Here is a 25,875-nt window from a genome sequence, read left to right as displayed (position 1 = left end):
AATGGTCAGAAAGTACCTGTGAGCATGAATGGTGTAGTCAGTGGTAACAGAGAATAGGAAAAGGCCTGCATGGGAGTTTTCAGTGGTTTTTAAACAGTTGCCCTTAGTTACTATGTTTAAATACTGATGATGTTGAGGTGGAAATGCCTGGATACTTGTACAATTCTTTCTTTTTTGTGCCAGAAGTCAGTATGGAAAAGCCACTTGGCTTTTTTTGTAATGCTGTAGCAGAACATATTGCTTGAAGTGATGTTTTACTGTAGGCTGGGTTGCTTAGAAAATCTCATTCCCCTGTGCTTTATCCAGACAAGGTTTGTTGGTCTGTGGTTGTGCATGGTGGAGGTGGCAGTGGGAGCAGGGCTGAGGGCAGTGTGGGCTGTGTGCTGACCTTCCCCGCTCCCAGCCCTGCCTCGTGGGACCAGAGAAGGGCAGCAGAGCTGGGGAGGACTCTGGATCCAAGTGCAATGAGGCAGGGCTGGCTGAGGGAGCTGGGCTTGTTCAACCTGGAGAAGACAAGGTCCAGGCAGGACCTTTTTGCTTTCTACAGCTCCCTGATATGAGGGTGCAGCCAGGTGGGAGTTGGGCTCCTCTCCCAGGTAACAAGTGAAAGGACATAACTTTAAGCTGCACCAGGGGAGCTTTGGGTTGGACATCAGGAAGAATTTCTTCATGGAAAGGGTGATCAGACATTGGAACGGGTGGCCCAGGGAGCTGTCACTGTCCCTGGGAGTGTCTAAGGAAAGACTGGATGTGGCACTCAGTGCCATGGTCTGGCTGACAGGGTGGTGTTGGCTCGCCGGTTGGACTCCACGGTCTGAGGGCTTGTCCAGCCCCACCGGTCCGCGCGTGTTGTGGCCGCCGTTCCCGGGACTGCATCTCCCAGCGGCCCCCGCGGCGCGCAGGCGCAGTGCGGAGCGGGCGGCCGCGGGTGAGGCGGCGTGGCGGGAGTCGGGCCAGGGCCGGACAGCCCCGGTGCCGCCGGGCTCGGCTCGGTCCGGTCCCCCCGCTAGTGGCTGCCACTGGCGGGGCCGGGAGCTGCGGGGCAGAGGGAGTGATGCAGAGGGGCATCTGTGTGTTCTGTGGGGTGAGAAAGGAGTTTGGGGTGAGGAGGGGCTGTGGGCCTTGCCGTGAGGGGGCTGTGGGGTGGGGGCTCGGTGAGGGCGGGGCTCACTGCTCTGTGCCCCCGCCCAGGCTGGGCACAGCCGGCAGGCATGGTGGGCTACGACCCCGAAGGCAGGTGCGTGTCCACGGCGGAAGCGGCTGTAGCAGGATCAGCGTCTGGCTTGGTCACTCGGGTCCTTGTCAGCCCCTTGGACGTCCTCAAGATCCGCTTTCAGGTACCTCACTCGCGGCGTGCCCGGGGGCCGGGATGAAAGAGCGGCAGAGCTGATGGTGTCCTGGGTGAGCAGGTCACCTGTGCAGCCAGAGAGCACTGAATCCCTCGTCAGGCCTCACCTACGTTATGTATAGGTTATGCAAGGAAGTAGGGCTATATTGTGTCCACCACTTCTATTTATACAACTTAACTTGCGTGGGAATGGAATCTTGTGTTTCTCAGATTTCGTTCTCCTTCTGTTTTTGTGAACGACTTACAGTCTCTGACTGAATTTCACCATCATCCCTCCTGCTTATCTTTGTGTTCATGCACATTTTTATTCTTTTAGAGCCCTTCATAAACAACATCCCGGTCACATCTGAATGTGGTTCTATGGGAAGACAAAATGTCATCCCTTAGCATTGGCTGGCTGATAGGGTTGTGAATTCCTGAACTGACACTTGAACCAGTGTTGAAGGGTGAAACTGAAAATATTTTCTCCCCTTTCCTCCAGCTCCAGATAGAGCAGCTCTCCTCCAGAAACCCCACGGCCAAGTACCACGGCATGCTGCAAGCTGTGCAGTGCATCTTCCGGGAGGAGGGGCTGACAGCCTTCTGGAAGGGCCATGTCCCCGCTCAGATCCTTTCTGTCGGCTTCGGAGCTGTTCAGGTGAGCGCACCAGGCATCACCTGGGCACACTGTGTGTACACAGGACACTGCTCTTCTCCCTCTGACTGTCTGTGTTCAGGAGTGGGAAGGTTGTATAGCTCTACAAAGCTGCTGAATAATTCCTAAGTTAATATTCCTGAGCTGGCTGAATAGACTGGAGCACAGCGAGAGCAAACTGAGCTCTGTCTGTATCTGGTGTCATAGATAAGCCCTCCCTACTCCTGACATTTGGCTTAGTTGCTCATGCCCCAAGCTTGGGCAGTTTTTTGCTTCTAGTCATGCTGTCACCCTAAGGGCTTCTTAGGAAAAAATCAGTGAAGCTGATGAGGGTATTTTACACAGCACTGTTATGCTTTATTTGTAAACATGAGTAACAGCTTTAGGAGCAGTGGCTGAAAGGACAAAGGAAAGCATATCTGTGACATAGCACTCTTCTGGAGCCACAGAACATTAAAATGAGTTTTTCATTATTCTAAGTGCAAGAATTAGCAGAAGTGTTGGACACTAGAGTATCTCAAGCATTCCTTGGGCTGCTTAGTGATTTTTACACGTTGCAGGTTGGGGGGGACTTTTGAAGGACGAAGAAGGTGGTAACAGCAGGGAGGGGTGGAGCTGTTGGTGCAATGAGAGAGGAGTGGGAAACCTGCGTGAGTCATTAGGATCGGCTTCCTGACCCGCGCGCTTTTGTTTCTGCAAGTTCATGACCTTCGAGAGCCTGACGGAGCTGATGCACAACTTCACCTCCTTCAAAGCCCAGGACTCCTTGGTGCACCTGGTGTGCGGGGGCCTGGCTGCCGGCGCGGCCTCGGTGGCGGTGCAGCCCGTGGACACGCTGCGCACCCGCTTTGCTGCCCAGGGGGAGCCAAAGGTGAGGCTGAGCGATCCATCTCGGCATCCATAGCAGGGGCAATATTTCACAGGTCTGAAGGTGCTGCAGGAGGTTTGAAAGCACATTCAGCATTGTGGGTTAAAATGAAGGAGCAGGTGCTGTTATGGCCAGTGTTTGTTCTGTTGCTAAGTTATCCTTTGTGCTGTTGACACACCTTTCCTAATTGTGTTTTGGTGCTTCTGATGCAGAAAGGAGAAACTGCCCTTAACAGGATAACTCAATATTTTTTTGCTTTGGCTGTTGGCTTTTTATAGAACCTGCTCCCCAGACTGTTGAACATTGCATTTTTGAAACTTTGCACAGGCAGAGAGTCATATTTAGATAATGATGGGGATGATACTTGAAATTAGTCACATTTCACCTGTGCTTCATGTTCTTTTTAAACATGAATTGGCCTCTGCACTAACTAGCTCTGTAATAATGGGATAGATTTGTATCAGAGCCATTTCTGTATTTAGCCTGCAGTAGAATTACAGTATGTATTGTATTAATTGTGTTGCAGGAGTTAGGAACTGTTAAAAGAAAAATAATTATGTCTGTGATGCAGGTGGTCTCAGGACTCAGCTCCATGCCTTGTTTCTTTTAAGTCACAAGGGCCTGCAGAGAATGCTGTGAGGGTGTGGAAAATCACCTTGCTCATCACTTTGTGCTGAAGATACATACAGTCAGTTGTATTTTGGGCAGTGGGGAATTCCTATAGCCATTACTGGGAAATGACCTGACCTTTGGTTGGCTGTTTTTAAGTCCACTGGAAAGTCACTCAGCCTGTTCCTTGTTGTGCAGATTTACCTCAACCTTCGCCATGCAGTGGTGACCATGTACCAGACAGAAGGGCCTGGGACTTTCTACAGAGGTTTGACCCCCACACTCATTGCTGTCTTCCCATATGCTGGTCTCCAGTTCTTCTTCTACAACATCCTGCAGCAGTTTTCCAAATGGGCGATTCCAGCTGAAGCAAAGAATGGAGGTAGGAACTTGGGACAGTGATGGTTGCAGTCAGCAGAGAAAGAAGATGAATGCTAGTTTGGTTGACTGATGTAAGCTCTGTTAGTCCTTTCACATTTTTTGATGCAACATCTCAAAATTGTCTCTTATTTCCCACCTCTCATTTTTACCCCTGCAGGGAAATGCCAAATTAAGTACAGCAGAGTTTACAAACAGCTCCCCTTGTGCAGTAACTGTGATGGAAGGGGGTGGATGGGAAAGTGAAGTGTCACAGGCCAGGGTGCTCTATCTTTAACAGTGTCACCTTACTGATACTGTGGGAAGACAGTGCTGCCATAATCTTTCTGTTTCATTAGTGCTGTGGGGACAGGACTCTTGGATTTCTGTAGTAAATCTGCCTGCAGATTCCAGCACAGCTGTTAGGGAAGAGAATTCATTTACTCTAATTTAAAGCTGCCAGGCTCTTGATTTGGTATTTTTATGTTGATTTCTAGCTCCATTGTAAGAGAACATCATCCTGATGCAACCTGCCACCTTGGCAGTGCTAGATACCTGTGCCTCCTTGAGCAAGAGGGATGCAGCAGCAGCATGAGTTTGTTCCTCAATGGAATTTCTTCAGCAGAGGAACTTGACTTTTCAATGTCTGCATATTTAATTTTAGGTGGCAGAGGCCGATGGTGGTTTTGTGCTGGGACCTCATGTCTGTCAGGAAAAAGTTTAATACAGAGCTCACTTCCCACAAGCCTCTGAAATCATCAGGCAGTGTCAGCTTGAGACATTCCAATCCAGAATGCATCAGCCTGAGCAGTCAGGGGTGCAAGATTTCCAATGACCAGCCTTTACTGGGAGGGCATGAAAACTTTCATCCACTGGCAGCAAGTTGTCTGGTGACTGAGGATTGGGGTTTATTGAGCAGAGCAAAACCCTAAGTCAGTGTAAAGGACCAAGAGGAGCTGGTCCTCTGATTCCAACAGACATTGCAAGCCTGAAAAAATACAGCTTGAGATTCTTTGGCTGAAACTATTGCAGAAGAGGTGATGCAACTTCAAAGGACTTTTTTTGACTTTACTTCTTGTGAAAAGTGATTTTTAACTTACCTCTTATGATTTTTAATCAGAATTCCCTGATAATGCTGGTTTTTTCCTCCCTATAATCCTTTCCCTTTGTGCTCCTCAGCCGGCGTCAGGAACCTGGTGTGTGGCAGCTGTGCTGGAGTGCTCAGCAAGAGCCTCACGTACCCTTTGGATCTGGTCAAAAAGCGACTGCAAGTGGGTGGCTTTGAGCATGCTCGGGCAGCCTTTGGGCAGGTGAGAAATGCTGCAAGTGCTGGATTTTCCTGACTATGGCTAGTCCAGTGCACTGGAATGCAGTGACAATCCACCAGTGGTACCTGTTGAGTTCATGTTTGGGTTGGGAGCTCCCAGTGAGCACTGGTGTCATTTAATAATGTGAATTTATACATGGACATACTGGGTTTATTTTATCATAGGTCCCAGGAGGGACCTGTCCCACATACCTGTGCTCTGGCTTGTCATCCTTCCCCATCAGGCATGCAAAGGGACATTGATTTATTTTACTTTTCTAGTTGCAGCTTGGTTTTTCTGATTCAGAACCAAATTACTAGCAGAGGATGACACTGGCTTTGTGCTGGAGTCACCTGGCTGTCAGGCTCCTCTTTTGCAATTAATATTCTGACACAAGAAATAGGCACCAAGTGTTCAACATGTGTTTTATGTACGGGAATAGTCTGAAATTCAAAACAAATTAAATACTCTGGTGTTCTTTAGCACCATTGTTAGCACCTTGAAATACACTTGAAGACAAATATAGATCTTTCAAGGAACTTCCTCTTTTTTTTCCATGAAATGTGGAAATTTTCTGCTTTCCTTAAAATTCCTGGGATCTGAGAAGGAAATCAGTCTGTACCCTAAGAAACTCTTGAATGGGATTTTGATGTCTCAGCCCATTGCATTGGGAGCTTTTCCTCCTGCAGTAAGATACACAATTTGTTCTTAGCATTGATGTGTCACAAGATGTTAAAACTGCACAGTATAACATGACAACATGCAGACAGCTAATTTGGAAACTTCTAAGTGTTGTAGCTGTGTTTGCTTTCTGTCAGAAAACTCAACATTTTTTCCTTCTTAGACAGTGAAGGGGATAGAAAACAGCAATTATGCAATCTGAAATAATGATTTCACAAACTTCTTTAAAGTCAGGCTGTTGTTGCATGTCGGGAGTTTAGTTCAAGTATGGCTTAAAGAAAAAGGCCACGAAGCCATGCAGCTGAGAGAAAAGTAACAGGTAGCTGTGAAGCAGTTTCAAAGCAGTTTCCAGCCTGACTTCTATAAACAATTAGTCTCTCTCAGGCATCCTTGTATAAGCAATAAAGTTCTCAGGCAGTCTTCCCATAACAAAGGTAACATCCTCTCTGGGAAAAGATGGCACCCTGGGAACAGTTATGGAAGTTTTGGGAACCGTTCGTATCACAGTGAGAACACTGATTTTGCTTGATGTAAACAATCAACGGTATTGTAAAACAAAAGGAGTGGTTAGAGTTTTCTCTGTTAGCCTATTATAAAGCTGTATTTTGGAATATGCATGAAGTTAATTAACACTGTTATTTAAAGTGACGGATCGATCAATAAAGTCGGAGTTCGATGCATTATAGGATGGTCGTTCTCCCCCTCACTTCAACAAATTGGTGACACCCGGACGTGATAGCGGACACCACGACGATCGCGGCCATCACGGGGATTGCGAACACCAAAGGATAAGTGAGGAATGGTTCAGGCTCCGAAGCAGCGGGAGCGGCAATAAGCGCGAAATTAAAGCGGAGGAAAAAAGGAAAACCGCCGATACGCGCCGTGCCCTGACGACCATAATTGATGGGTCAGCTGATACGTGCGGCATAGAAGTCTTGGAATACGCTGCTAGGTGAAAGTGCGCACTTAAAAAGAGGTATGGAAAGACAAGCCGCATATGAACTTTTTATTACATTTTTGCAAAAAAGGCAAATTAAGGGTATAGACTTACAGAAAGAATTGCAAGGTCTTTTGGCTTATGGTCTGGAAAGGGGAGTCTTTGTGAATCCCCACACGGTTCACGAGTTGTCGGAGTGGCGTAAATTTGGTGATATATTATGGCAGGCTACGTTAGACGATGATAAAACTGCTAGGAAAATGGGTAAATTATGGCGGGTTATTAACAACGAACTGTTGCAGTTTCAGGCGGAAAAGAGGGCTGCCTATCAGGCTACTGCCGCTCACGATCGTAATAAAGAATACGATCAAGAGAGGGAGTTTGATAAAGAGTCGGGGACTCCTCCTGGCCCTGCAATGAGGACGGTTTCATTACCGACCTCGCCTCCTCCCTCGGCAAGCCAGGCGCCGAGCCAGGCTCCACAGGGCGCTTTACTACCCTCCGCGCCGCTTCTACCGCCTCCTTTAACGAGCCAGCCCCCCCTGACGAGCCAAGCTCCGCAGGGTGCTCCGCAGGGTGCTTTATTGCCCGCTTCGCCGCAGGCTACGCATAGCACTTCTGAGTCTCCCGTATTGCTTGCATCGCAGCAGCCAGGGCCACAAACGTGTGTCCCGTTCCCGAAAAGTAATCAGAGCCCTGGGTTGGAAAACGATCGAGCGGTGATGATTGCACGGGAAAGACGGGATGCGTGGGCAGCTCTTGCCAAAGATGCAATGGAGAAGGGAGACCAGGAGTTGATAAGCTTAGCGAGCGAACTGGCTTGTCCGGTTATTTTCACCCCCCAGGCTGGCGGAGGTATGCAAGCGACAATTAGTGCTTTAGATTGGAAGATGTTATCTCAGTTGCGAGCTACTGTTAGCCAGTTTGGCTTTAAAAGCGAGCCAGCCAAGCAAATGCTCGACTATATTTTTGACACCAGTATTCTTCTTATTAATGATTGTCGTGGCATAGTTAAATTAATCTTTACCCAACATCAGCAATTGCTGTTTAATGCTCATTGGCAAGCGCTCGTTAGCGAGTGCGTGGCAGTACAAAGGCAGCAGGGTGACCCTCTCCATGGCGTCACTGTTAGTGAGCTTATGGGTCTGGGACCTTTCTTTCGTCCTGAGGCACAAGCCTTAATAGGTCAAGAGAAGTGCCGGGAGGCAATAAGGTTAGTCAGACTCGCGATGGAAAGGGTAAAGGAACCAGAAGAGAGACCTGTATATATAGGAATCAAGCAAGGCAGAGAGGAATCATTTAGCTCTTTTGTTGACAAGGTTGCTGCAGAAATTGAAAGAGCTGAGGTGCCAAAATATCTTAGGGGAGTATTGCTCAGGGAGTGTGCTCTCCGAAATTGTAATTCTACTACTAGGAGAGTACTTAACACCCTAGGTACTAATTGGACTATAGAAGAGGCATTAGAGAAGATGGCCCTCATATCTACGGGACAGCAGGCTTTTGTGGTAGATGCGATCAAACAGAAATCAACGTCAGGAATAGGCTTGCAAGAACAGGCAAAGTCCTCTCAGAGTCAGGTATTAGCTGCTCTTGCACCTCACCAAGCGTCAGCTGCATTTGCAAATCAAATAATATGGGCCCAAAAATGCCGCTCGGACGACCAGGCACCAACAGAAGTCATCGCTGCAGCATCGGCACCTTCTTCTGTCTCCAACCCGACACCACACGAAGCCGCCGCGGGGAGAGAGCGAAGCCGCCGCGGGGGGAGCAGCCACGGGTGCAGCGGTGCCTGCAGCAGAGTCAGCCTGCCGGCGAGTAAACAAAGAGCCCAGCGCAGGGGGGGGAGGTTTCGCCCGCTCCGTCACACGCGCCGCGGGACTGGAGCGCTTTTTGCAGCGGGAGCGTTTCTCCCTCCCCCCACAGCCGGCAAAAGCTTCAGTTTAAGACCTAACAGCCTAATGGATGTAACTTTTGTCAACAAAAGGAAAAGATCCCTGTTGAAATTAAGAAACAAGTGATGGTAAACAAGGAAAGTTAAAGGAACTTTTGTTTTTCCTGGCAGAGACTGTGAAACAGGAATCAGCGTACTGTATGCATGGGTCAAATTTCGGCCGGTTTGGCTCGGCATTGGTATGCTGTCTTGAAATCACCTGTATTGGCAGAGACTTTAACATCAGAAGCCCGGATGGCTCAGTCAGTGGAACATCAGACTCTAGAATTATATTTTGAAAAGTTTAAAAATGTTAAGATATGTTAGACTGATTGTATGAGTGAGATGTTGTGAGTGTGCTTTTTGATATAGAAATGCTATAGCAAACACGTGAACAAAGTTATTTTAGCTTAATATTTTAGAATCAGGCCTGTAAGTAAGTTATAGTAAATGCTATATTTTATGTCTATAGTAAGTTTTATCTGTTATTAAGTAGTTTAAGTTAAATTAAATGCTAAATACTATTAAGGTTAAGTTTGTTAAGTTTATTTGCTGTCAAGTTTCGAGGTCTGTTAAGGTTAAATCATATTAGGTTTAAGATAAGTTAGATTCTGTTAAGTTTGATCTTACATTATTTACAAATAAGTCTAAAATCAGTTAAATTTTGTTATAGTTTTGTTAGAATTAAGAGATTTTACATGTAAGTTCTGTTGATTTAAAATTCTATTAAGTTTAAGTAAAGATAAGTTTAAGTAATGTTAAGTTCTATTAAGTTTAAATATTTTAAGTTTAAGTATTTTAAGTATAAGTGCTATTAAGTTTAAGTGATGTTAGATAGATTTATGCTTTTAGGATAGGTGTTTGTTTTATGACTTGTGTTCAAAGTGTTGTTGTGAACATCAGAGAAACCTTGCTAGCTGAAAATACTATTTAGTTATTAGAATTGCCTATTCTTATGTTGCAAAGAGTGTAGCACAGTTAGCCCATAGAATTTTGAAGCCAGTTAAGTTCTATTAATTTGAAAGTCTGCTAAGTTAAGTATTTTAAGTGCTTCAAGTGCATACTACTTTCTCTCCACTCCAAATCAACAAAGGACTGAGAATCGCCCAGCTGATGCCATTTCAGCCAAATGACTAAAGGATTACAGACTATAAAACTGATTTTGAACATTTTTGAGAAACCCAGGGAAGATGTGGATGTGAAAATCTCAAGGACAGAAAGGATCGTTTTCAGACTTGTCATTCACCTCCTCTCCAGGTTCACATGAATGAAAACAGCTAACAGCTTTCTTTTCTTAGTCCAATTACCACCTACCGTGCAATGCCTGATGAGGCCGGACATTGTGGCTCAGCTGAGGGTGGTTTTAACCCTTTGGGATAATACGCTGTTGCCGGACGACCGGGGAACTGATTGACATTATTGAATCATTATCATCTTTCCATATAAAAGGATAGGCAAAAGAGAACTGCCTTGAATGTCACAGCCCACATTGTGCTGCTTGGGTTGCACTGTGTTGTGGGGGTTGTGACAGGACCTTTTGGGTGGATCGGTTGTCACTTTTTCGTTTATGGTGTGATACCTGTAATCATAGACATAACTGGGAATATAATTGGGAGTGGGCTCTACGAAATGCAACAGGACTCAACACTGCCTCAGCTTTAGGTCTTTATGAGTCACATGAGCAGAAAATCTTGGCTTATTATCGATGGGAGGTACAGTGTATTTTGAAAAGGGTTAAAGGTTAAAAACTGATAAGAAAAAAAAAAAAAGGTCAAAGTAAAAACAGAAAAATGAGGTTTACTTTTGTTATATTGCTAGGTGTAGTGGTAGCTGAAGAATTAAGGGTAATACAGTTTAATCAACCTAGAGATAATGTATGAATAACACTTGCTAGACAGATTAATCAGTCGTCGCTTTGTCTCAGCATTGCCAGTATCGTCTCCTCAAGAATTCTGCAGTCTTATTAATAATTGTGCCTTATGTATGCACAGTATGGTAAATATTAAATTGCCTAAAGGGTATACTGCCAGTCAGAGTGATGGTTACCATCAATGCCTGTTAGTTCAATCTCTTAATATTCCTTTGCATTCTCCACCTGAGGAGTTAGAGCTTTTTGGAAGTGCAAATGCTAGCATGACCAGCACTTCTGATGGTGGATGGTTTAACTTTGATTATTTTAATCCTCAAAAGATGAATCCATATAAACAAACATGGGCTACTCTGGATTCAGCTCTAAAGCCAAACATAGTGTCTAAACAACTCTACAGCCATTGTAAAGGCTCTAGCATCATGACACCTAAGAAATTACCTACAGGAATATTTCTAATTTGCGGAGATAGAGCCTGGAATGGTATACCTGCTCAACCTCAGGGTGGACCTTGTTATTTAGGCAAGTTATCACTATTTCACCCTAATATATCTGTGCTGATGCAATTAAGTCATCAGGTAAGCAGGCAAAAGCGTAGCTTACATGACTTGGACTGTAGTCAAATAGGAGATCCGTGGTTCTGGAGTAAATTTAAACAAGTGATGGTTTCAGCTTTCCTACCCTGGGGTGCTGCAAGCAAAGCATTGACTCTAGCAAAACAAATAGGGTGTTGGGCTAAGGGTGAACTAAATAAAACTTCACAGATATTAGATATGTTAACTTCAGATGTACAAAGTGTTAACCACACTGATTTACAAAATAGAGCTGCTATAGATTTCTTATTATTAGCTCAAGGCCATGGGTGTGAAGAGTTTGAAGGAATGTGTTGCATGAATTTATCTGATCATTCTGTATCTATTCATGCTAAGATAAAAGAGCTACGGCTAGGACTTAATAAGCTTAAGGAAGAAGAAGGATTAGGTATTGATGGGTGGCTTAAAAGTTTTGGATTGGGACCCTGGCTAAGAAACCTTATAACATATGCTATAGGGATATTAGGAGTACTCTTATTGCTTTTACTTATATTACCTTGTTTCTGTAGCTGTATCCAAAAAATGGTTAGTAGGATGATAGAGAAAATGTGGCAAACTAACCTCCTTTCTTTTAAAGAAAAAGACGGGGGAAATGTCGGGAGTTTAGTTCAAGTATGGCTTAAAGAAAAAGGCCACGAAGCCATGCAGCTGAGAGAAAAGTAACAGGTAGCTGTGAAGCAGTTTCAAAGCAGTTTCCAGCCTGACTTCTATAAACAATTAGTCTCTCTCAGGCATCCTTGTATAAGCAATAAAGTTCTCAGGCAGTCTTCCCATAACAAAGGTAACATCCTCTCTGGGAAAAGATGGCACCCTGGGAACAGTTATGGAAGTTTTGGGAACCGTTCGTATCACAGTGAGAACACTGATTTTGCTTGATGTAAACAATCAACGGTATTGTAAAACAAAAGGAGTGGTTAGAGTTTTCTCTGTTAGCCTATTATAAAGCTGTATTTTGGAATATGCATGAAGTTAATTAACACTGTTATTTAAAGTGACGGATCGATCAATAAAGTCGGAGTTCGATGCATTATAGGATGGTCGTTCTCCCCCTCACTTCAACAGTTGCAGGCAGAGTTTTTACAGCCATTTTACAGTGAATGATGTGCATAAACCATCGCTGATGCTGTACATTTCCTCTATCCTACTCTCTCTGAAAGTTTCAGTTAGTTATTATATTATCCAGAAAGGCATCTCCAGGCTGCATGTCAAGATAATGTTTCTGGGTATAGTTTGGGGATCTTTGTGGTGTTTTCCAGTTGTCCTGAAGTTTAACCTTGTTGCATTTCTCTCCCAGGTACGGACGTATGGGGGTTTCCTGGACTGTGTGAGGCAGATGATGCGAGAGGAGGGCCCAGGTGGGTTCTTCAAGGGCCTCTCTCCCAGCTTGCTGAAGGCTGCCTTCTCCTCTGGCTTCATCTTCTTTTGGTACGAGCTGTTCTGCAGCCTCCTGTGCACCATGAGGAGCCCTGAGAGCACCAAGAGGAAGGAAGGCTGAAAGGGACGCGTGTGGCTGCCTGCTGTTCTCCTCAGGAGGGGACACTGATGGCCTTGCTCTGTCACAAGCATGTTGGAAATGTCAGGGTTCCCAGAGCTCCCCCAGCCTGTGGGGAATCACCTTCTGGGACCAAGCAGAAGGAGAAGGCAACTGCAGTTCTGCTGGAGACACTGAACTACTTGGCTGGGAGCTGTTCAACAGAGCACTTTCCTTCTGTCTCCTCTCATATTTAGTGGTGAGAGGGGGAGCAAACAGACCACTCCCTAGCAACTCCTGTGCTCTGGAAAGGCACCCAATAAAGTGGGTGAGCCCCAAGCTCGCCCTGGGTCCCAGAGAGGGGGTTCTGGCCCAGCCTAGTGCTGCTTAACCAACCAGACACCACTTCCTAGCCCTGCATCTGCACAGCTTTGTTCCTTTGCTCTGTGCCTGCTGTTTGCACCAGACTCTTGTCTCGGTGTTGCACAGGTCGCTCTGTCCTGCTGGTGTAAAGTCAGGTAAAGCCACATAAATGCACAGACCCTCAGTTTTCCTTTCCTTTGCTGCCAGCTGCTGCTTCTTGGTCACCACTTGCTAGCTGAGCATTCTCTGTCATCTTAAACACAGCATCTTCTCTGATCATGCTGGATCAGACTTGTTTCTCCTTTAACTCCAGTGAACTTGATTGTGTGCTGAATTCCCTTTTCTCTTCCTGGGTGTCTGGCCATACATCTCTTAGGGATTTCAATGCCTCACTCACACTTTTTACAAGCAAACTTGCATATTAAGAGCCCCATTCTGAGGGGATTCAACGCACAAACTAAATTTTTACTTCAGGGTGCTTCACTTCAAAGCAGTGAGTAAACAAATGCTGTACAGAGTTAAGAAATAATTATTCTAAGCTGGAATAATGAAGGGAAAGTCCTGTGGAAACTAGTAATTTTTTTATCATTATTTATTTAACAGCACCTCTGAATGTGTTTCTGTATTTCTGTAATGGTCTCAAAATATTTCAGAACCTCAGTCCTGCACTGGTGCTAGCAGATGAAAATGTTTTGACAAGATTTGCTGAAGTGAAAGGAATGAACATCAAATGGGAATTGGTTGGCTGAGCGTGGTGTTTCACATGGATGACTGAATTAGAGATGGAAAAATGTTTTTCTGGAGTTTCAAAGGTTTTATGAGTGGTTAAAAAAACCAACAAAACCTACCAACAACTCTGATTTATGTAACAGTGGAAAAGAGGAAAATTACTTTCTTCTTCCTCTTTTATTCTGTGTTTTTTCAAGCCTAGCAGGGTGTGGCTGGACTGTGTGGAAGGCAGAGTTCCCAGCCCTGCCATACAAAAGCACGTTAGTCATCTGCAAGGGGTGGATAAGGCAGAGCACTGCAGTTATTTGGAGGATGGTTTCATGGTTTTTAACACAAAGCTTTTCCCGGCTCTTTTGCAGTATTCAGGGTGTTAATCCCAAATGGTCTGGCCAGATTCCAACGTGACCAATTCCATTCCGTTGACGAAACTTCTGGCAATTTTGAGCATATCAGCATTGCTCACTTATCCTGAGCTATTGTGAGAGGCTGTTTTTAAAAAACAGCTGTTTCACTGGTGGCTGAGGTATCTGGAGAAATTCCTTGCAAGCCCAGGCTGAATAACTTTGTGTCTGCTATGGGTTTGAGATCTTGGAGTACAAAGGTGACAGAGCTGTGTAAAATTAAGTTCATTCACCAGTGTCAGTGTCAGGCAGGAGGCCCATATGTGAGTCTTAAAGAGGGAGAGAGAGCTGCATATACTCTAAAAATGGCCATTTAGTTTAAGCAGAAAATGCAGGAAATATGGAGTTTCTCCAAGTGCCTCAATCCTATTGTCGTTTTCCTGTGTTATTTAGTCTCTTCTGAGATTCCTCAGAATATTCTTAACGATGTTTAGCCCTTGTTTATTGTTCACCTGTTGTTCTTGGAAAGACATGATAAGGAGTAATGAACTCAGCCTCATGACACCCTTCTGAGAGAGAGAAATGTCTCTTTTCAGAACAGATACAGGTTGGCTTTGTTACTGTCTTGTTGCTGGTGAGAGGAATGCCGTCATGGTTAGCAGGGACAGGTCAGAGCAGAAAATATTCAGTGCTGACCTAGGCTTCCTAAGGAAATGGGGACTCATCCATCCTGTCTAAACATTGCATGACTTGTTTTCCATTTTCTGTCAAATAGCTGCTGTCAAACTGCACAAAATAGGGGGAAACTGGTTGGGAACTCAGCAGCAGGCAAGAGCAGGAAGATCTGTACTCTGTTAAGGTGACATTCCTCGAGGGTGCTGTGGAGCTTGAGGGGATGCTGGTATGGGCAGTTTGGCTGCTCCACAGAGAGGGCAGCACTCGAGAGTATGGAGCAACTTTTCTTCTCTGGGGTCGTTTTTTCCTCCACCCAGCAGATGGCAAAGCTGGAGTTTAGGTTGTGCCTGTCTGGCCCAGGCTGTGGAAGAGACACTCCCCGGCTGGAGGCCTTTAGGCTGTGAGTCACAAGTGTTACAGGCCCATAAAGGCATCTGGGCTTCCAGTGAGAGGGAGAAAGATGTGACAACCTCAACAATATTAGGAGCTGCATCCAACAATCACTTCTTCACCTCTGATCAGCAGCATCTGTCCTCATACATTTCTCAAGTGCACTTTGCTGGGGAAAGCACTGTCTGAGTGTTGATTTCTCTGTGGGATTGAGGCTGAATGAAGCACTAGGAGGACAGATCTTATTTCTCAAGCTGCTCTGGCAAAACACATGCTGTTATGAGCTAAATCTCTAGAATTAGAGGAGCAGGATATGAGAGATCTGTGGTCACCTTGTTCTCCGAGGTACTGGGACAGAAATGCTCTTGGAAGCTGCTGCTCCTGTTCAGTGTGAAGTGACTCAACATGGCAAATGCCTCACTGTGAGACTTGGCTGATTTTGGCCCTTGGGATTTCTTTCCAAGCTAATCCTATCACCAGGGATTTGCCTGCAGTTCACCTCACAAGCTGCTCAGCAGTTGCATTTGTTTTCTTCTTGTGCCTTTTACCATGAGAATTGTGCCCCAGTCGTTTGCAGCTCCACCACGCAGAGCCAGCCTTGGACACACAAGATCTGTGAGGAACATGCTGATTCCTGCAGTGCTGGCTGCCTCACCAAGTTCCTAGGACAGCCCTACTCTCAGGATACTCATCCACAGCTGCACAGCATCATTTTTGACAAGAAATTAATGTTTTACAGTCGGGACTGGAATATATGGTATTTAATTTGGATTTAAGTTTCTCTTGTGATGTAGAAACTGTAACAGTGGCATTTTGCTGTGTTGCCAGTGTGGATCTCTTGCAGCTGCTCTTTCCTGAAAGCATTTGGTACAACATGCACAGTGTGTGCCTACCTTTAAGACAAGGTACATTAAATATTCTGTTATGCAGTGGCTGGCTGCAGTTGCTTTATTCCTTTACTCTTTGTGCCTCTGCTGGACCCTGCAGGAACATCGTGGCCCTCCTGCTGCCTAAAAGAGAGAATAGTCAGGGCCCAGCCCTTAGGGTAACAGGAGCCATTTGGATTTCCCATCACTGGCTTGTGGGTGCTCCTTAGCCATAGGCAGAACTGTACCCTCTCTGCTGGGTATCACCATTGAGAACTGCACCAAAAGGGATCAGCCAAGGGGGATTTTTGCAGCCCAGTCCCACTGCTGTGTCCTAGAGGGGCATTGGGAGCTGTGGTAGCCAGTCCTGAGTGTCACACCCGCGGTGGAACAGTTCAGGCTTTGTTTGTATCCAGCCAGGCCATGCAGTGCTACAGAAAATATTCCTAAACTGTTCATTCTGTCTCTCTCAGCCATTCCCTGGTTTAGCAGCCTGTCTGCTCTGCAGTGAAGACTTCACCCCCTGTGGGGTCTTCCCTTATGAAATGGTTGAGATTTGAGAGAAAAAAACATGAAGTGTGATATACCACACTCAGCTGTTGTTGCAGAGCGTTGGTTTACTGCCTCTCCTCTTTCCTAACTTTTTTCCTACTCATTTTTTTATACCATTGGGCTGCAGCCTGCCCTGGCCCGGAGGGAAGGGCGGAATTCACGCCGTTGTCACCTGTAGAGCGCCGGGACAGCCCCGCGGGGGACCGGGGCAGAGGGGTGAGTGCTGCCCGCGATCCCCCGGCGGGGCAGTCGGAAAAGCAGCGGCCGTGCCCGGGAGGGTGTCGGGGGCAGCCGGCCGTGCCTGGGGCAGCCCGGTGTTTCCTGAGGAGCAGTGGCCGTGCCTGGGGCAGCCCGGTGTTTCCCGAGGAGCAATGGCCGTGCCTGGGGCAGCCCGGTGTTTCCCGAGGAGCAATGGCCGTGCCTGGGGCAGCCCGGTGTTTCCCGAGGAGCAATGGCCGTGCCTGGGGCAGCCCGGTGTTTCCCGAGGAGCCGCCGGCCGTACGCGGCGCTCAGCCCGCCGTGCCCCGACGCTCGCAGGCGGTGGCGCTGCCGCAGCTGCCGCCGCTCTCCCGCCCGGCCCGGCCCGGCCCGGCCCTCCCCCGGCTCGGGCGAGGAAATGACCTAAGAGGAAACCTGGGCCGTGCCGGGAGGGCGCGGGAGGTGCCGGCGATGTCCCGGCGGCCGGAGGACACAGCGGGGGCGGCCGGCAGGTCGGTGGGGCTGCGCCCGGCTCCCCTGCCCTGCCCGGGGCAGCGCGGGGGCCGCTTTCCCCGGGATCCGCCTCTTCCTCCGTCCGTGGCCCTTGGGCTTGTGCCAGCCGCGGGGCTGGAGCGACGGGAGGCAGCGGCGGGGGGTCCTGGGGCTCCGGTGGTCCAGCTGCCCCGGGCAAGAGGCGTCTCAACGCTGGGGGTTCCACTTGCGGCTCGGCGGGGATGGGATGGGGGTTCCGAGGGCTGGTAGAGCCCCTGGGGCAGACGCTATGGGGTGACAGAGGAGACTCTGCTCTTCTCCCTCTCCTTGCAGTGGCCAGGACTTGTCCAGCCCATACTGTCAGGTGTGACTCTACAGGTCACAGGTACCCGTGTGATCCACCTGAGCTGGTGGATCACCGGCAGATTGCGGGTGCTGACCCCAGACGAGTCAGCCCCCGGGACGGCTCGTCTAGCCGGGGCCAGTGGCAGAGGAGCAGTCGGTACCCACAGGTGCCCCATGTCACCCACTGCCACCAGCCCTTCCGATAAGGCGGTGCTGGCAGGAGGGTCTCTAGTGCAGGCGAGATCTGGCCGGCTCGGTGTTCACACGCTGTGGTTTGCTCTGGCAGGGTTATTTGGCTCAGCAGCTCAAAGCAGCCGTGCCCATCCCAGGGAGCCGAGGAACGGGAGCTCCGGGAGAGGGGCCGGGCGCGGCACAGACGCTGCCGGGCGGGCTCGGGCGCTTCTCGCTGCGCTGCGTGCGGCGCTGTGCTCTCGCCAGGGTCCGGCTGCCTGGAGATGCTGCCGGTGGGACACGGGGCTGCTGGCGATCTCGGGCTGCTCCACTGGCAGTGCAGCGTGGCCTGAGTGCAGATACAGAGAGAGGACAGGTCGGCTAGGAAGGTGTTTGCCAACCAGGCATGGCACGGAGGGCACCCAGCTGCTTGCGAATCCACCAGGGAAAGAATCCCCAGTGCCAGTCCCAGGGGAGGCGAGAGCTTTGGCTGCGAGAGCAGCGTCGGCAGGCGGTCACCCCTATGGGGCTGCTCTCTGCTCGGAGTTAGTGTTGTGCTGTATGTGAGGGGACTGCCCACGGTACCTGTCCCATGCCCCTAAAGGCTCTTGGGCTTTGATCTGGGTAGGGACCTGTTTGCAGACAGGGGTGAGTAATGGCCGAGGAATTTCGACGAGCTGGCAAAACTCATTTGGCCGATTGCCTTCTCCTGTTTGTACTGCCGGTCTGGCCAGCCCTGCATTTCCATCCATCAGCTCCCGTGTGAATCAAAGCAAGCCCTTCCTCTCTGTGCCGTGCATACCCTCTTGCTGTCTTCACTGTATCATGAAGCAGAAGAAAATCAATCTAGAGACTACTTAGGAGCACTGCTGGTGCTGCAGAGCAGTGCTTGACTGCAGAGGGATGAGAGAGATGGGAGCTGTTGCTCTTGGGGATTTGGCTGCTGAGTTTGCTGTGTCGAGCTGGGAGCTGAGGAAGCCTGGCTGTAGTGCAGGAGAGGTGCTCTAGTGTGTGTTGGATGCTTTTGTACTGGCTTTGATTCTTCCCTGATTTTTGTATGAAAGCTGCTGAATTGGTGTTTAAAGGGCCCAAGGGAGCAGTGTGTGCCTTCCACATACAACCACATATATTTTGGGTCTGCTTTGCCTGTAAAATGTTTCTCATATCAGAAAAATATAAAGGCTCTGAAGTTCTATTATCAGCTGGTAGGAGACAATGCTTTAAAAGATGTGGGAATGAGGATTTGCACAGATCTAGAGTTGGTGCCCTAATAAAAGAGGAGTTTCTTTGGGGTGGGGAGCTGTCAGGAAACAGCCTGTGCTTCAACACAACCTGGGATGTGCCAAATGGGAAATGGGTGAAGGTCTGCCTCTGTCCAACTAAGCTCTGTGTGCTCCTTCCCCAGGGATTGTCACTAGCTCATCCATTGCCCTGACTCTTGCCCTTGGAGGAAACCAGTCATGGGGGAAACGGGCAAAGAAGAGTACAAAATACAGTCCTTCGACTCCGAGACTCAGAAGCTGCTGAAAACAGCCCTCAAAGGTCAGCACGGCTTCTGCACCATTTAATGTGACCCTACTGGGCCCTGTGCAGACCTTGGTTGCTTTCCAGGGCTTGCTTTGAGCTGCTGCCTCAAAGCAATCAGTGGCCAAAGAGAGCTGGGTCCTAACAGCATTCCTCTTCTCTGCAGACCCCAGTAATGTGGACCTGGAGAAAGTGGCCAACATTATAGTGGACCAGTCCCTCAAAGACTCTGTGTTCAGCAAGGAGGCTGGGCGCATCTGCTACACCATCATCCAGGTGAGAGCTCGTGTCTGGACAGTGCAACACCTGGGATGTTGTGTGGCTTGTCCCTGGGATGGGCCAGGAAGGGCTTTGCCCCAGTCACGTGCTCTGACCCCTTGCCCATCTCTCCTGTCCTGCCACTTGCCCCATGCAGTGGCAGCAGAAGAGCAGTGGGCCAGCACAGGCAGTGAGTTGCAGCTTTTCTGTCTCTTTGGGAATCACAGAAGGGTCTCTGTGTGGTACTGCATTCCCCTGCCCCTCTGGCATCCCTGTTTCATTCCTCCATCCTGTTTTTGTGGGCTTATAGGCAGAGAGCAAACAAGTTGGCCAGAGCATCTTCCGGAGGAGCCTGCTGAACCGGCTGCAGCAGGAGTACAAGGACAGGGAGGAGCTGCGCACCCGCTCGCTCCAGGCCTGGATCTGCTACGTCACCTTCATCTGCAACATCTTTGACTACCTGAGGGTGAGGAGCTGGAGCAGCCAGCTGCTGCTGCGTGGAGTGCCAGGGGAGCCTGAGCATCCCAGGGTAACAGAGCAGGGGTGGTGGGTGGGTGTTGTACAGAGCCCCAGGGCCATGGGGGCCAGAGCTGTTCTTAACACAAAGATGCGACAAAGCTGGTGCTATCTACAGGCTTGGAGAGGCAGAGGAAGTCTTCAGGAACAGTCACAGCTTCCTCATTTTGTACCTGGTGTTTGAAATCCCCTGATTTGCCTGTTTCCAGATGTCCCAGACTGGACTGGTTCAGTTGCTGTGGGGTTTGCTGATGGAGTTTGGCTTCAGGCCTTTGTGCAGTGTGTGAACTTTGAATTCCTGCTTGGAGTAGATGTAAAAATGATGCGAGTACAGCTGCAGGCAGGAAAAATACTGTTGGAACAAGTGTATTTCCCATGACTACCTGCTTACATTTAAAAATAGATGGTTTTTACATCATTTGTTCAGCTCCTCTGGCTCCCAGAGACTCAAATATCTGATCTCTGATGAAAATCCCACTAACACAGCACAACTAAATCCTGCTTCCTTCTCCTTTGGAGAGCAGCAAGGGAATAACTATTTAAAACAGTTGCAGACTCCCTTCTGTCCCCAGGCTGACAATGCCCCACCCTCCTTGCAGGTGAACAACATGCCCATGATGGCTCTGGTGAACCCCGTGTACGACTGCCTGTTCCGGCTGGCACAGCCCGACAGCCTGCAGAAGGAGGAGGAGGTGAGTGCAGGGAGCTGCTCGTGTGCCTGTTGTCCTGCCAAGGAGCTGTTAAAAGCACAGCCCAGGGGGTGCAGAGGAGCCTCCACTGCTTTGTGCTCAGCCATCTGCTCTTCCTTCTGAAGGTGGACTGCTTGGTCCTGCAGCTGCACCGCATCGGCGAGCAGCTGGAGAAGATGAATTCCCAGCGGATGGATGAGCTCTTCTCCCTGCTCCGAGATGGTTTCCTCCTGCAGGAGGGGCTCAGCTCCCTGTCCCAGCTCCTGCTGCTGGAGATCATCGAGTTCCGGGCTGCTGAGTGGAAGATGACGGACGCTGCCCAGAAATATTATTACAGCGAAGTGACAGATTAACCTCCCGAGGCAGAGGAGTCCCCAGCACCTTCACCAGCAAGCTTTGTACCAGTTTGGAATTTTTCACATTAATTTTCTAGCACTCCCTGTAAATAGCATTTATACTGGCTAGAGCCTCTCTGCACCTACTGTCGGATGCAGCTGGTGCTGGTCTGACTTCAGAGGTTCAGAGCAGTGGGAAGGGCACACTTTACCCAGCAAGTTCTCCCACTGATTTTGTCTTAATATTGGGCTGCTGTCAGCAAAGGGCTAGGGAGGCTTGTAGTTCACACCAGCATTTTCTATGAGTGTTAAAGAAAGCACAGTTTAGGCTGAGACCATTTTGGTTCACCCCAAAGCCAGCAGAGCTGTGGAAGGCAGCAGGGAAATCTCCCAGCTCAGGTTATACCTGGTTCTCTGGGATGGGTCACAGATCACACCATGGCCTCACAAACAGCTCAACCAAGTGCTTTTGTTCCCAGACTCCTTCCAGCAGGCTGGCTGCACCTGCATGCACACCGCCTCTTCCACAGCCAGGATTACCTGCCACAGGGCAGCCTGCAACAGAAGAGGTCCCTGAGCACATGTAGGAACAGGTTTTATAGGTTTTATACAATAACTGTCACTTTTTTCCAGAATTTGCAAGTTTCAGCTACGGTATATTTCTTATAAGAGTGGGAGAGGAAGAAATGAAACAAAATAGTCTATTGAAGGATTTTTTTTCTAATAAAAGTTTTCCACTAACATATGCCCTGCTTTCTCCCTGCACAGCTGCTGAGCTCTGAGCAACACTGAAGGGTTGCTCCTGACTGAAGCCCTAAGGCTGAGATAACTTTGTTTGCTACAATCTAGCAAACAAAGGACCTGGAGAAACAAAGACAAAAGTCTGGAATCGGGAAACCTTTCCCATAAAACTGGTTTTATTTTGTCCACATTGCCATCAAATCTGTGCAGACCATGTTGCTGATGGCCAAAATCAAAAAGGGCCTTTTACTGCCTGTGTACCAATCCCTGTGGAAAAGGATCCAACTCTGCTCTCAGCTCTGCAGCCAAAAACATTGCTGATTTGAAGAGCAGAGAGACTTTCAGATTTCAGATCCCCAGAAAACAGGTAAGTGAAAGATGGTTTTGTTTAGCGTTGCTGTAAGAAAAACATCTAAGGCTCGTCTTCACAGGGAAGTGATGATGAACTAACTGGAGCAGCCCCACTGAGGCTGGTAACTCAGACTCCCCCTTCCCCCATCCAAACAAGCACAAAGAAAAAGAACCTCGTGGGGATCGTGTGAGCTTTCCCTGGGTTAGAACAGAAGCTGCTGCAAGGGATATTGCCCCTTGCCCTGTCCCAGGCCGGCAGCCTGGGGCTCTGCTCTCCAGCCGTGGCAGTGTGTCCCACGCAGGGTCCCTACCACCAGCGGAAGTGGGCGTACGCCCGGTTGGCCTCTGCCATCTTGTGCAGGACGTGCTTCCTCTTGATGACTGGCCCCTCGTTGTTGAAGGCCTGGAGCAGCTCCTGGGAGAGCTTTTCTGGCATCAGTGTCCGGCGGTGCTTGTTCTCCCTGCACTCGGTGATCAGCCACTTCATGGCCAGGAAGCGCTTCCGATTGTCCGTCAGCGGGACGGGCACCTGGGAAAGGGTTAAAGGTGGCAGGAGTCAGCACCTGCTCCTCCCCAGCAGCCACACTGCACCAGCTGCCCCTGCAGGTGCTCACTGTGCTGCTCTGTGCAGCCAGACCTGCTCCCCACAGCTGAGCCCTGCCAGTTCTCCTGCTCTGTCCATAGGAACTGGCCACTGCTACTGAAATGGAAACTCTGGCCTGTCTGGGAGCTGGGTCCAGGCTGGTTTGAGTCAGCAGAGATGGGAAATGGTGGCCCCATCTCTGCACTGAATACAGAGAAATCACAGAATCACAGCATGGTTTGGGTTGGAAGGGACCATTAAGATCCAAATGCCCCCACATCTCACCTCTCCTTCAGGCCCCAAGGGTTGCAGAGCTCATACTCAGAGACAGATTCTGCTCATGTTTTAAGTATCCCACTGGATCTAGGTGACCCATTTTGCCATGCTGACCTGCCCCAGGGGTTTGGGACCTCTCCCCAAGCAATGTGGTGCAGTGGAAAGGATGGGACTGGTAGTCCAAAGACTACTAATTCTTTTGCTGCTGATCTCTGTCTCTTTGGAAAATAGTTGCTGTGTATTTCTTCTCACATCTAGTCAGAGAACCTGAGACTAGTCAGAGACTGCTGCTGATTAATGGTTGGACTTGATTGATCTTAGAAGTCTTTTCCAACCTTAAGTGATTCTGTCACAGGGGAAGCACAATACTAGAGGTAGGGATCCTGATTTTGGGCAGTTTCTAGGTGCTGTTTTATTCCAGATTGCAAAGTGGCTCTTTCCAAGGAGAGATAATCTTGAGCTGTTGGGGTGGAAACCAGTTCATTTGCCTCCCTAGCTAACTGCCTCACAACCAGATGTGCTCCCAGCCCCCTTTCACCTGGTAGGTTTTGCCTCCTCTGGTGATGTTGCTGAGCCCGATGATGGGCTGGCAGTTCTTGAGAGCCTGGTGGAAAATGACGTAGGGGTTGCATTCAATTGTCTCCTTCTCATTCTCTGGAGCTTTGTGGTACTTCTCCAGCTGCTTCCTTTTAATGGCCTCCAGAGTCTTGGAAGAAAGGCAAGAAACAAGACATACAAGGTAGATGGATTCTCCCACTCCATGAGGTTACATCACTTTTACAGGCACCCCATTTTCACCTGAGCAGCTGGTCCACCAGCCCCAGAGGCAAAAGACCCACTGGGAATTCTTTAACTCAAGTTTTACTTCACCCTCTTCCAGCTCCTCAGTCTCTTTTATCAGTCACTGCATTTCGGGTGAGGGGGATGAGCACAAACCTGGGCCAGGAGCCCGGGAAGGGCAGGGACAAAGTGGAGCCAGGAGTGGGGAGGGGTCTGTGCACTGAGCATCCAACCTGCACAGCCTCCCCTCCAGAGCCTGTGTGCTTTTCTGTAACCAGCAATCAGCACTTAATTGGAAACATTTGGGCAAAATGTTTCCATTTCAAGGGAGTTCAGGGGTGGACCAGATGGGAAGAGCAGTTAATACCAGGGGCTGTGGGTCAGAGCAGGCTCAAAGCTGTGCCATTGGAGCTGACACATCTGTGGGACTTCAAGGGCAAGTTATACAGAGGGTAAGGCATGACAGAGAGCTGCAGAGATCTTTAGAGAAAATGATGCTTTTTAAGGGTATTCCCTGTGTTTATGCAGTACAAAAGAACACAGGGATACTGAAGGATGGAAAGACAAGGTTCTCCATGAAGCTGTCCCCGGCTGGTCTGTGAGCTAAGGAGGCTGGGGAAATGGACATTTTATCAAACAAATCATGGTTTATCAGAGGAATCATGCTGCAAGCAATGTGTGGCAGAGCAAAACACATCAGGACCACAGAGATGGACCACCTGAGTTCTGGTAATCCCCAGTTCCAGTGGGTTTGACATCCCAGCCTTCCATTTTGTCTAGTTTCAACACAACATTGAGAAGACACCTGAGTTCTTACCTGAGACATGAGGTTTCTGGCCAGCACTTTATTTCCACTCTTCATCATCATATTGGTGAATTTACTGTAAACACAAAGTCAGATAGGATCCATATGAATTCTGATTTTATCATGCACGGAAATAAGCCCCCTCACCCCCATCCCTCTGTGTTGTTCCCGTGGTTAAGTGTGGGTGCTGCCAGATCTGCTGCAATTATCTCTAATCACAGCATAACAATGGACTCATTGATGAGATAAGAGTAACCCAGAACACAGGGACTGTGCTGTAACAAAAGGCAATGTGAAGCCAGCAGGTGGAGGTAGAAGAGGGCAGCACAGCTCCCAGGCATTTTTGGAGAGAGGAGGAGCTGCTGCTTTCTCTGACCTGATCATGGGGTCGCTGAACACGGAACTGGACAGACTGGGAGGAGCAGCTTTGATGGGTCGAACAGCCTTAAGCTCCATTTGTTCCCTTTCCTCCTCCGTCAGCTCCTCTAAAGGTTTCTGATGCGATTCCTTTTTCACTTCTGGCTCCAGGTAGCTGGGGTTGTAGCGGCTCCATCTCACGGGCATTATCCTGCAAGGAGCAAGAGAGGCGGGGCTGTGACCCAGGGCACACGCTGTGGGGACAGGGATGCAGGCAGACGTGGACAGATGTGAACACGCCTCAGAAGGAGTGCTAGACGTGAGAGGCATCCCGTGGCAGTGGGGCGAGCAGCTCGGTGCGGGTTCTGTCCCTTTTGTCACCGTTCCTGTGGCCAGGCACCGGAAGGGCCGCGCAGGGCCGGGGCCGTCACCGTCCCTGGAGCTGCTCAGGAGGCGTCTGCCCCTGGCGCTGGGTGATCACCCTGGAACAGGTGATCCCTAATGATGATGCCATTAGGGATTAGAATGGCAATGCTGCCTGCACTGGATGACCTTCAAGGTCCAACCCTCCAGCCTTGCCAGTTCTACGCCTGTGTGACCCGGCAAAATAGGCGGGCGGCCTGGCCGCGTGCTGCCGGCGCGGCGCGCACCCTCCCCTCATCCCCGGTGCGCTCCCGGCGAGCCGCCCGCAGCCTCCTCGCGCGCTGCCCGTGTTCCCGCGGTGGGGAGCAGCCCCCGGGGCGCCCCCGGCTCCGTCCCTGTCCCTGTCCCCGCTCACCGGGGCAGCCACGCCCGCAGCCGCCGGCCCAGCCCCGCCGCGCTGGGCGCCGCCATCTTCCCTGCGCGCGCCGCCGCGCGGGGGCGGGGCCACTGTGGATAGGGGCGGAGTCATCGCTGGCTCCGCCCCCCTCGCGCGGCTCTCGCGCGGGCGGGGCG

General features: G+C 49.3%; 3 protein-coding genes across 3 annotated transcripts; 2 read left to right on the top strand and 1 right to left on the bottom strand.

Annotated features, from left to right (window-relative positions):
* Positions 1–1,196: 1,196 nt before the first annotated feature.
* SLC25A19 (solute carrier family 25 member 19) lies at positions 1,197–15,958 on the top strand. The gene is made up of 6 exons (XM_058817151.1): positions 1,197–1,337; positions 1,830–1,985; positions 2,683–2,853; positions 3,658–3,841; positions 4,996–5,126; positions 12,426–15,958. The coding sequence occupies exons 1-6, from the start codon at positions 1,212–1,214 to the stop codon at positions 12,624–12,626; spliced, it is 969 nt and encodes a 322-aa protein (XP_058673134.1). The 5' UTR covers positions 1,197–1,211; the 3' UTR covers positions 12,627–15,958.
* Positions 15,959–17,162: 1,204 nt separating this feature from the next.
* On the top strand, positions 17,163–21,778 carry MIF4GD (MIF4G domain containing). The gene is made up of 6 exons (XM_058817153.1): positions 17,163–17,228; positions 19,130–19,266; positions 19,415–19,524; positions 19,817–19,972; positions 20,622–20,714; positions 20,837–21,778. Exons 2-6 carry the CDS (start codon positions 19,185–19,187, stop codon positions 21,062–21,064), a joined length of 669 nt encoding a protein of 222 aa, XP_058673136.1. The 5' UTR covers positions 17,163–17,228; positions 19,130–19,184; the 3' UTR covers positions 21,065–21,778.
* Positions 21,779–21,941: 163 nt separating this feature from the next.
* On the bottom strand, positions 21,942–25,788 carry MRPS7 (mitochondrial ribosomal protein S7). Its single transcript, XM_058817152.1, has 5 exons — positions 25,718–25,788; positions 24,959–25,150; positions 24,595–24,658; positions 23,536–23,703; positions 21,942–22,667 (listed from the first exon to the last, which is right to left on the bottom strand). The coding sequence occupies exons 1-5, from the start codon at positions 25,771–25,773 to the stop codon at positions 22,446–22,448; spliced, it is 702 nt and encodes a 233-aa protein (XP_058673135.1). The 5' UTR covers positions 25,774–25,788; the 3' UTR covers positions 21,942–22,445.
* Positions 25,789–25,875: the final 87 nt, after the last annotated feature.

The sequence above is a fragment of the Ammospiza caudacuta genome, chromosome 19 (assembly GCF_027887145.1).
Source record: "Ammospiza caudacuta isolate bAmmCau1 chromosome 19, bAmmCau1.pri, whole genome shotgun sequence".
NCBI lineage: Eukaryota > Metazoa > Chordata > Aves > Passeriformes > Passerellidae > Ammospiza > Ammospiza caudacuta.
Note: the sequence above shows the minus strand (reverse complement) of the source record. Positions and strands in the feature narration are given on the sequence as shown.